Source organism: Pseudoliparis swirei, chromosome 4, assembly GCF_029220125.1.
Source record: "Pseudoliparis swirei isolate HS2019 ecotype Mariana Trench chromosome 4, NWPU_hadal_v1, whole genome shotgun sequence".
NCBI classification, from domain to species: Eukaryota; Metazoa; Chordata; class Actinopteri; order Perciformes; family Liparidae; genus Pseudoliparis; species Pseudoliparis swirei.
Window position 1 is genome coordinate 3,317,061 of NC_079391.1, and position 11,368 is coordinate 3,328,428.

Consider the following 11,368-nt stretch of genomic DNA (forward strand, 5'->3'; position numbering starts at 1 on the left):
CAACGTGTGAAGCATCTTTTATCAAGATGAATTCACCACGTTTCAGCCAAGTCGTCGAATGAGGGAACATAATTCAGTTTTGACCTCCGAAGGAAGTTTATTATGAGGCCATAAAGAAGTATTCATGCTCCGCAAACTGGTTTATTCAACATGGCGACGTCATCGAGCTCCACGCTCCTCGTCTCTGGCGTCCTGGCGGTACTCCACCCCCACCTGGCGGCGGATCTCATCCTCCACCTCCGCCAGCAGGAGGGAGTCGGCGTGGGAGACGACCGCACTCTCCTTTAGTCCTACAGGGAACATCACATAGGGAACATCACACCGTGAGAACATACACGGGTCTGCAGGTAGAAACCAGTGTTGCTGTTGCCACCTCGTGGTGAAAGTATGTATAACAGGTTAATGACGTGCCTTCAAGATTCAAGGTTTTATTTGCCATTCGTGCCCATAGAACAGTGGTTCCCAAACTGGCGCAAAGGCATTACAGGTGGGGCACAAGTAGCAATGCAGATAATAAAAAAAAATGATTTGATTTTTCACAGGTTGCACTTTATTATTATCTTGAAGAGATATTCAGTGCAAAACAGGTTAATTTCAGCCCCAATATGCTATTTTTTGCGTAATATTAGTTATTTTTTGCACTGATAGAACTGTATTTGTATTCTTTCATTAGTTTTTTGTTTGATGGTGCAATCTGGTTTAATTAAATAATTATATTCTAAAAAGCACTGATGGAGTCACAAAAATTACAATAAATATTTTGTTATAATTTTGTCGGGCCGTGAACATCTTTCTTTTTCTGAAGTGGGGCGCGAGTTTGAGACCCAGTGCTATAGAGCAACAGTCCAGACACATTGGAGCCCTAGTGCAGGTCTCTCCGAGTCCACAGTTTAGAAATAACACTATAATAAAAGACTCAATATATAAGAAAACACTACACAGAAGGTGGTAATATATACAGTTTTTGGATGGTTTTTAAATTAGAGATAGTAATAATGCATCACATGTTGCACATGATAAGAGCAGTGAGGTGGTGTCCGGTTATCACACATATTCAGTCGTTTTTAAAACATGATAATGAATCACAGACGAGACAAAAACGTGCTGGATGCCACGGTACCTTTGAGCAAACACTGCCGAACCTCCTCCGCCTCGTAGCGCATCCCCGTGCTGTTGAGGAAGTTGAGAGGCAGACGGGGGGGCGGCACCGGGTACCGGGTCTCCTTCCCGTTCACGACCAACGACGTGGGGCACCACATGTGGGCGGGGATCTAAATAAAACCAGCGTGCACATAATTATGATTTATAAACTTCGAGTGCAACGAAAATCCTCCATCTTTGTGTTGCACAACATTTAAACTTCCTGGTTTCCCTCCCGCGTTGCTTCACACTTTACCGACTTTTTTAAATGTTATTTTCAAGATTTAAAAGGCACTGGTTTGTCATTTTAGTCCATTTTAAATGAACGACCTACCCTGATGCTGCCCTTTGACCCCACGATGACGGCGTCGTTGGACAACTCTACACCTGAAGAGTAGGTGAACACCGCCAGCCTGTCCCTGGAGAACTTCATGGCGACGACGACGGTCTCGTCCACTCCTGCAATCACAAACACACGTTTGATTTTCATTTCATGAAGTGATCATTTAAAACACATTTTAGAGACGTGATTTTTCGGTGACATAATTTGTCTTTCAGTGTGTTCAAAGTTGAGTCGGTTCATTCCGCTGCTTTATATTGAAAAGAAGAATCTCGGTGTCTTGACTTTTATTGTGACACTCAAGACACAAGAAGTCTTTACAGGCATGAACATGCCCTGGTTAACGGTTCTCAGTTTATAAAACTGTAAAATCCCACTCGACAATTTTTTACAAGCTTCAACTTACAGGGTTCATACACATGTTGACCAAATGGGTTTAAACTGAATTTCCATGAGCAAACATGTTGTGAAATCTCAGTGGAGACACAAGTTTACCTTAAATGACACAAATGAATGAGCGACAATAGTTTGATTAAAAATAATAAATGTATATATATTAGTGCTGTGAAAAATAACACGTTAACTCAGTTAATTCAATTACAGGTTTAACTAGTTTTTTTTTTTTTAACGCAATTAACGCATGCGCAGAATGAGCTTCCAATCCGTCTGTTGTTGGTCGTCGGGACGAAAAAAAAGTCACTTGCAAAATGAGCTTCCAATACACCACTTCAATCTGAACTCTGTCCGCTCTCATGCAGACGGTCTGTTCATCGGTAATGATCCTTCCGCAGGTTCACCTCCGGAAACCTTGTTACGACTTTTACTTCCTGGAGAACAGGGTCTCAACACGTCGATCGCGACCTGCCAGTCGATCGCGGCGTAGTGTCGGTAGATCGCATGACATTAAAGAGATTGGCCCGCCCCCTGACATGTTCTCTAGAGCACGTCTTTGTTCTTTTATTAAACTAAACGTCTGTTGTTGATCGTATCTCCACAGCAGCATGTCATTTCTGTCTCTTCGCGTTGCGTTAACACTTATCGATCTCCGTCTCGCGCCACAGAGCTCCGTGCGCGCGCATCGGGACCGAGCAAAAAAAAGTCACTTGTCAATCTGTCCACCTTTAGATTGTATCATGGTGGAGTTAATGGTTGACAAACAAGAGAAAAATGTTCTGTTTAACCTCCTGTTACCTTTACATTTACTAACATATTTTACCCTCGGGGTCAATTTGACCCCAGCAATTAAAACCTCCAGAAAATTAGTAGAATTAATATTGCTTCCCAAGTTTAAGTGTGAGGTACTTTATGTTTGTTTGTTGACTACCTAAATAGCCCTTTAAATAAATAAAAAAGTTGATATTTCTTATATGTTTGACTCAGTGAAAAACAGCCTGGGGTCAAATTGACCCCAAAGAACACCGACATTAAACATTGAATGGGGTCAAATTGACCCGAAAGGTAACAGGAGGGTTAAACATTCTGTTTAGGATGAAGATGTATTAATGTTCCATATGGAAGAAAACTGCTAAATAACTGCTGAGTTGCAGCACCATTGTATAGAAGAATGTATAAATGTATATATCCGTCTTTTGTCATAAATCTCTATGTTCTCACAAAATATACCGAGAATATCGGTAATATGTGATTAATCATGATTAATCCACAAAAACCTGTGATTAATCCGATTAAATTTTGTAATCATTTCACAGCCCTAATATATATATACATATAAATATGTATAAATATAAACATTTATAAATAAATATTTATTATATATAAATATATGTTTATTCTTTTAATCAATATATATATATATATAGTTCGATTAAAAGAATACACATTTAAATATTATATATAGAAATATTTGTTTATATATATATATATAGAAATAAATATTTATATAAAAATGTATATATATACTAGGGCTGGGCAACGATTACAATTTTTAATCGCGATTAATCGCATGATCTCCCTGATTAATCGCGATTAATCGCATTTGTATATGCAAAATCCAATAATTCATTCAAAAGTAGTGTATAGCGCACTTCTATTTGAAATATTCTGCCATATGAATGAAAGTGCCATAACATGTGTTGTCCCTGTTAGAGTGAGACACCAGAAAACACTTTCAGTGCAGTTTGTCAATTCCTAGAACTTGACACTTATTTTAAATGTTCTGCCATATGAACTAAAGTGCCATAAAATCTGTCAGGACATTGTCAAATGCACTGTTATGCAGAGACACTGTGACAGAGCGCTGGAGACTGAAGCAGGGACATGATCAAAGGCAGTCGTCTCGCAGCAGCGATCATCTCTGGTGCTCTATCTGCTCAGTGTGGTGACTTTATCTGACACATTCCACTGCTGTGCAACTTCAGTAAAGTGTCCCGCGCACGTTTCAGCATCATGTGTCTCCTCTGTTTTCATCAGTCAGGGCATGTGAATGCAGCGCCCACTTCTCATCAATATAATGCAGTCACTCCGAGGTCATTGTGGTTACAGAGTGATGTCCAGTAGGGTGACCAGATTTGAGTTTGTGAAAAAGAGGACACTTCGTCTGGGGGGGGGGGGGGCTGAGATTAAACATCTCTCTTGTTCTGCCTGTTTTGTGATATACATGCCTAAAAGGTGCCTCATATTTCTAGACTGAAATAATATCGGCATTATAATTATTATAACTATGAGGATTTTTTAGTTGCCTATTTTGTGGAGCCCCCTCAGGACTTTGTGCCCTACGCACAGCGCGTAGTGCATTATGGGAGCGGCGACGCTGGTTGTAGTGTATAGCATGCCGCACAAACAACAATGAACTAGTGGAGGCGGCAAGGTGCTCCGTGTTGCCAGGTTGGAGATGGTGAAGTATCGTACCAAAGGCTCAAAATGGTTGTATTTGGAGGATAATTATCGTGTATCTGGCAACCCTGAGATCGGTCGACCAATGACTGTCCTCTAAACCGTCAGAGCTCACGTAAGAAGGGAGATACCATTTCCAAAACTTGTCAGGGGTAAATATGAGTTTATGAAAACCCAGAGAAAAACAAATATCCGACGAAGCAAAATCCCGGACGTTTTTGGAATCCCTGCCGGACGCATTTTTTAGGGCTCAAAAGCAGGACATGTCCGGGGAAAACTGGACGTCTGGTCACCCGATGTCCAGTCGTCCCCAGTGAGAGCAACAGGGTGCACGTTGTGAAGCTGTCGCTTTGCAGTCCTCTCCTTTTCATCCAGCTCGTGTATTCTCCGTGTGATGTGTGTCTTGAGGGCGTCTCATACCTGCCGTCATTTGTTGAGATTCTTTTTCCCCCACAAATACTCTGACTTTATGATGTTATGTCCATTGTTTTGTCGTCTGCATTGTTTATAGTCCTCTAGGTGTTATGTCTATGTATTGTCTTTTGTCTAAAAAAAAAATTATAAAAAAAAAAAAAATTATAAAAAATTAAAAAAACATGCGTTAATGCGCGATAAAATAATTGTCGGCGTTAATTAAGTGCTGCGTTAACGCAAGATTAACGCGTTAACGTGCCCAGCCCTAATATATACACACACGTTTATTCTTTCAATCAAACGGCTTTTAATCAAACAATTTCCATGACTTTTCCAAATCTTTTGGGATTAAATTCTTTTCCCCAGGACTTTTCCAGGCCTGGAAATAACCATTTTAAAATTCCAGGACTTTTCCAGGTTTTCTATGAGCGTACGAACCCTGGACTTAAAGTCACATTTATTATTATATGAGGGCATGTAAATGAATATGTGTATATATATATATATTAGGGCTGTCAGCGTTAACGCGTTAATCTATGCGATTAATTTGGCCGCGTTAACGCACTAAAATATTTTAACGCAACTTTGTTTACTTCCAGTGTTCGTTGAAGTTTTTACACTCAAACCGAGTGTCAAACCGCGGCACTACGGTTTAACACTGTTTCCGTTTTTAAAACAATTATTTCTCCGCGAAAATAAGGAGCAGAAATCAATTTAAACTCGTGGATGAATCAGTCGGGTTTCCTCCTGCTCCTCCTTCCTCCCGTCTCCCCCTCTGATACACAGAGGAACGGAGGGGCGACCTGTCGGGTGACGCGGCGCGGAAAGAACTCGTCACACGAAACCTTCACCGTGATTGGTCAATCCGTTTGTCTGTCAACATTTTGGGGAAAAAACAACCAATGAACACTCAGTAAATCACAAAGGACCTCCCACCTCACAGGTGAGGCTCATTAGCAGCCTGTCAGTCAGAGAGCAGAGAACACGGCACCAGGACAACTGAGCCTCATTGAATAGAGCTGAGATTGTTCTGGAATGTTTGATGTAGAACACGTGGGGTTGTGTCATATGAAAACGCCTTTAAAAGGTGAATTTTGTTGTTGTTGTAAAATGTATAAAATGCCCCCAGCCTCCAGAGGGTTAACGTGACATATGTGAATGTCAGTCAGTTACCAAGGCCACTGGTTCTGCTGTTCAGTGGTAAAGATGACAGGACCAATGGGGTCTCAATATACTTCTTTTTTACTAATCTGATGTTTCACTGAAGAAACAATTTATCATCCACAATATTAAATACCTCGCTGGCACTTTATAGGTAGGAGCTTCTTTGAAAACACAGCTCTGTGTGAAGTTTGGTCTTTAAAAAGAATGAACTTTTAACTTTTAATTGCGATTAATCGCGATTAATGAATTTCAAAATGTGCGATTAATTAGTTAATATTTTTTAATCGATTGACAGCCCTAATATATATATATTCTCTTGGTTGTTACCCGTCTCCATGCAGACCCCCGTGGCCTGGATGCTCTCTGGCTTCTCTCCGTCGTACACCATGCACACGAACTGCAGGCAGTAGACGCCGAGGTCGAGCGTCGCCCCTCCGCCCAGCTCCTTCTGCGCCGACCTCGGCACGTCCTTCAACGGCAGGCCGAACTCGGCCCTCACCACCTTCACCTCGCCCACCTCGCCTCGGGCCAGCAGCCGCTTGATCTCCACGGAGGCCGGGAAGAACCGGGTCCAGACGGCCTGAAGCCAAAAAAGGTCAGGAGGCCGTTTCTACAGTTGACTTACACCTCACAGCTCAGAAATAAAAACTCTGCAAGCTCACGTCACGTACTTGTTTCTGTGCCTCATTACCTTCGCATTGAAAATGCGGAAGGTTATGTTTTGATCGCCGCGTATTTATTTATATATTTATTTATTTGTATGCGTGTTACTCGCATAACTAAAAAAGTATTAAACCGAATCGCATGGTGGGATGATTGGTTATTATCCGGGGACCATTTGATTAGATTTTGGGATCAATCGGGTCAAAGGTCAAGGTCATGAAAAGGTCAACATCTTCTTTTTACCAATTGGCAACTAATGCCAACATGTTCATAATTCAATGCCCAATCTTGTGATATGCGAAGGTATGCGCTCTACCGAGTGCCCGTTCTAGTTTTTTTACTTGTAATCTTGCACAATAACACAAAAATATTGTTTAAAAAAACAATGGAAGAACACAAATTCCTGTTTTCCTACAATAGTCTGTAGTGTGAAAACCCCTGTTTTTCTGTCTCTTAGGACTCAGTGAACAACAAAGAAGGCTGCAGATCAACTTCTTAACAAACATCACGACCCCGATGTCTGTGTTCTGTTACGTAAGAGTTACACGTCACAGTTAAAAAATAAAAGGTTTGCAGGCTCAGTGTGCTTGTCAAGAGTTTGTTTCTGTGCCTAATTTTATGAACTTCTAATCTTGCACAATAACAAAAAACAATGGAAGAACACAAATTGCCGTTTTCATTTTGCACCGCGGCAACATTTGATAAAACCCCGTAACGTTTTATATACAAAAAAGTATGTCCTAGCACTCATTTTTCTGTCTCTTAGGACTCAGTGAACAACAAACAACTATTGTTTAAAAAAACAATGGAAGAACACAAATTGTCGTGTTCATTTTGCACCGAGGCAACATTTGATAACCGATGATAATCGGTGGTGTGACAAACCCCCGTAACGTTTTATATACAAAAAAGTTTGCCCTAGCAAAGTCTACACTCATATTTCTGTCTCTTAGGACTCAGTGAACAACAAAGAAGGCTGCAGATGAACTTCTTCGACCCCTCAATGATTCTTTAAGTGGAGAACAATACATTAAAGCTCCATGAAGACGTTTCCCCTCCGTACCTCCATGAGGAAGACGTCGTTCCTCTCGGCCGAGCTCAGGATCTCCTTCACCTCCTTGGCGTTCATGGCCAGCGGCTTCTCGCACAGCACGTTCTTCTTGGCGTCCGCGAAGAGCCGACAGGCGCTCAGGTGGTGGGGGTTGATGACGCCGACGTACACCACGTCTGCACACACACACACACACACACACATGGGAGAGGAGGCTGTAGCAGCAGAGATTGTTCCATCTGTCTATATCAATGGAAAATAACATTTTCCAGTTGGAAGTCAAACTGTGAAAGTTTTAGCTCACATTGAAATGTCCCGAAAAAGCAAATGCCATACATACATAATTAAAATGCAAAGAAGCGTCATGTGACCCAAGTCCGGGTCCCACAGAAACCGACCTCACCTATATCTGGATCTCTGGCCAGCTCCTCGTAGCTGCCGTACGCCCGGGGGATGTTGTGCTTTTTGGCAAATTCCTGAGCATCTTCTAATTTGCGAGCCGCCACGGCCACAACCTGAAAATGCAGTTTCATGATATTGGTTATTGCGACATCATAATGAAAGAACACCTAGTTGAAAAATCCAACTTGTTTCAGATTGTGTGGATTCGATGTTGCTACATTACATTTTCTGGATTATTTAATGCATTGCATTATTGGAATTTAATTTTTCTTTTCTATCATGCTATTCTATTGTATTTAAGTTTTTCTATTTGTCATTTTTACAATGTTTTCTATTTTATTTAAGTTTTTCTTTGTCATTTTTACAATGTATTAAAAGTTTTTCTTTTTGTCATTTTTACAATGTTTTCTATTTTATTTAAGTTTGTCTTTTTGTCATTTTTACAATGTTTTCTATTTTATAATTTTTTTCTTTTTGTCGTTTTTACAATGTTTTCTATTTTATTTAAGTTTTTATTTTTGTCATTTAAAAAATGTTTTGCTTCGTTCTTTTTTGTTCAGTGAAACTGAAAAAATCAATAAATAAAATAGAAATATATAAAATAATGTAACTTGTCTTTGGTTGTCTGATGGATGAATATTAACTAGAATGGTAAAAATATTTTAATGGGCAATTTCTTTACATTCTTTTACTTCAGATTCAGTTTGGAGTCAACACATTAACTTTGCATTCATTAATTAATTATTTTTTTAATGCCTTGTTTTAAATGTCCCGTCTAAAAGTTTGAATACATGTTTTTACCTGTTACTGAATGAGTCGCCATCTTAATTTCATTATATATTTTTTACAATAACAATAAACATCCTTATTACCTTAAATGTGCCACCTTATTCTTTCTTAACATTAGATTCATACTTTTTCAACTAAACTTTTTTTATCATCACTTTTTCCCCTCAATAAAATTATTGATGGAAAGAAGTACAAAAAAAGCGAAAGTGAATACAAATGTAGGTACAAATAAAGCTTAAATCATAAAAAAAGCTGCCACCAGTGGCTTCATGTATTTGAACTAGTTACTGTGTTATCGTTGAAGGTACTCGCTGCAAATCTAGACCCTTTCCTGATGTCACGTGACCTGAGGCTCGTCGGATAAACGTCAGAAACACGTTTGAAACCAGCTCCGTACAAGTCCTGGTGTAAAGTCCTCCTCATAATGGTCCCTGGGGGTCCTCTTACCCGGTGGTCTTCATCCGGAAGCGTGTTGAGGGCCACAGTGAAGTCGTGGCTGATCTTCCCCGCGCTGCAGATCCCCCAGCTGGTTGCCATGTTGGACCCAGACGGACTGTTGTGGTGGGACCGGAAACGCAGAGGTTAAGTCAAGGCTGCAGTACCACGTCACGGCCACACGGGGGAGGCAGAGGAGTATGGTTTACTCCCAAAACATTTAAATGCGGATTTTTGTTCAAAAACGTGGATATAAAATAAACAATTTTTGTACATTGCTCTGTATTATATTCTCTATTTTTTTGGGAGTGTTAACATACACAAGGAAATGTGTTCACAATTATATGATTATTTTTTACATATACAGTATATATAATATATAAATATATATTTATATATACATATATATTCATATATATATTATTTTGTACATATATATATATTTAAATATATATTTATATATATTTTTCATATTTTATTTATATATATATGTATACATATATAGATATATTCATTTATATGTATTATTGTTTACATATATATATAATATATAAATATATATACAGGGGTGCACATAACTTTTTCAGTGAGTTACTCAGGTGAGTACCGGGAGATGGTGTTTGGGGGGGGGGGGGGGGGGGGGTGCTGGTGAGATGATATTTTAAATTAAATGAAACATAACTTTCTCAATCAATCCTTTATTGGGCTAATCAATCACAGAGCAGTTTAATGGGGAAATCAGACGGTTAACTGTTTATAACCACCGTGACATTATGCACATATTCACAATGAGGCATGAGGTCATAGCAGGGAGTGGCGCCCCACCCACATTCAGCCAAAAATGTATCACACATTATAATAATAATATGAATTATTTTAATAAATTATACAAATTGTCAATATTTATTTAAATATGATTAATATTATACAATATTTATATTGTATATTTATATTATATGGTATTTATATATCATATTATACTGAATATTATTATAATATTCAGCATATATTATATAATTATTATATATACTATATTATTATAATATATATATATATAAAATAATAATATAATATATACTGAATATTATTATAGTATTCAGTATATATTATATTATAATATATATATATATTAATATATAAATATATAAATACACTGAATTGTATTAATAAGATGTCCTTATGTCAGTTTTGGAATAAATGTTAAAAATGTAACTACAACTTGATTGATAACATTTGATTGGATGGCCCAACCCCCCCCAAAAATGTCAACCAGCTGCCACTAGATGTAAAGATGATGTAAATGCATAAGAGGCAAAACAAATAGGAATATAATACTGTATAAACTCGAGGACAAATACCAAGGGTTGATAACAGCATTGATTCCGAGTCCATGTATTCATCCACATGTCCTCACGTCCCTCCAGGAAGTCTCCAAACTCCCCTCACCTCACCTCCTCGTCTCCTCGTCGTTCCCCTTGAGACCCTCCAGTGCCCGAGGACCTGGAGGCTGAAGGCAACATGCACCTCGACTGAACGCTTCGGTTAATTAAACGTGAAACTAATTAACAGTCGACTCTACACACTCATACGTGTTGCTCTCCAATGTTACATCTGATATTCTACTTGACTTTTGTTTTGGGACATCCGACCCGGCGTATATTTTGTCTGAAATGTCGGCGTTGGGTGTCCGGAGGTGTTTGAGTGAGTTACTGTTTTTGTGATATTAAATAGGTCATAAAAAGCCACTTTTTTTTCCACATTTGGATCACATGTAAGTCGACACTTATGAATCACGTGAGGTTCACTGACGTCGACGAATATGAATATGCACTTTGAGAGTTTATTTCCTCGGGTACCGCGCGTCGGTGGTCCACTGTCGTCGTCTTCTTGTAACGCTAGAGTCACAACTAATGTGTAGCTGAGCTGTCCTAAGACTGAAATTCTATCAATAAAAAAAAAAATACGAGCACCTAAGTTATCGTTGCCTTTTTAAAGAAAACATTTCGTGAGTTCATCCAGGATTAAAGTTCAGTAAATGTACCGTAGAGCTTTTATTGTGTTAGACCTGAGACAACCGGAGGAGGTTTGATGGATTTAAGAGCTTATAAATACCAACG

General features: G+C 39.0%; 1 protein-coding gene across 1 annotated transcript; it reads right to left on the reverse strand.

Moving 5' to 3' along the window:
* Positions 1-72: 72 nt before the first annotated feature.
* Positions 73-11,331, reverse strand: dhdh.2 (dihydrodiol dehydrogenase, tandem duplicate 2). The gene is made up of 8 exons (XM_056411992.1): positions 10,610-11,331; positions 9,264-9,369; positions 8,029-8,140; positions 7,638-7,801; positions 6,239-6,491; positions 1,475-1,599; positions 1,121-1,271; positions 73-290 (listed from the first exon to the last, which is right to left on the reverse strand). The coding sequence occupies exons 2-8, from the start codon at positions 9,351-9,353 to the stop codon at positions 160-162; spliced, it is 1,026 nt and encodes a 341-aa protein (XP_056267967.1). The 5' UTR covers positions 9,354-9,369; positions 10,610-11,331; the 3' UTR covers positions 73-159.
* Between the last annotated feature and the right edge of the window lie 37 nt (positions 11,332-11,368).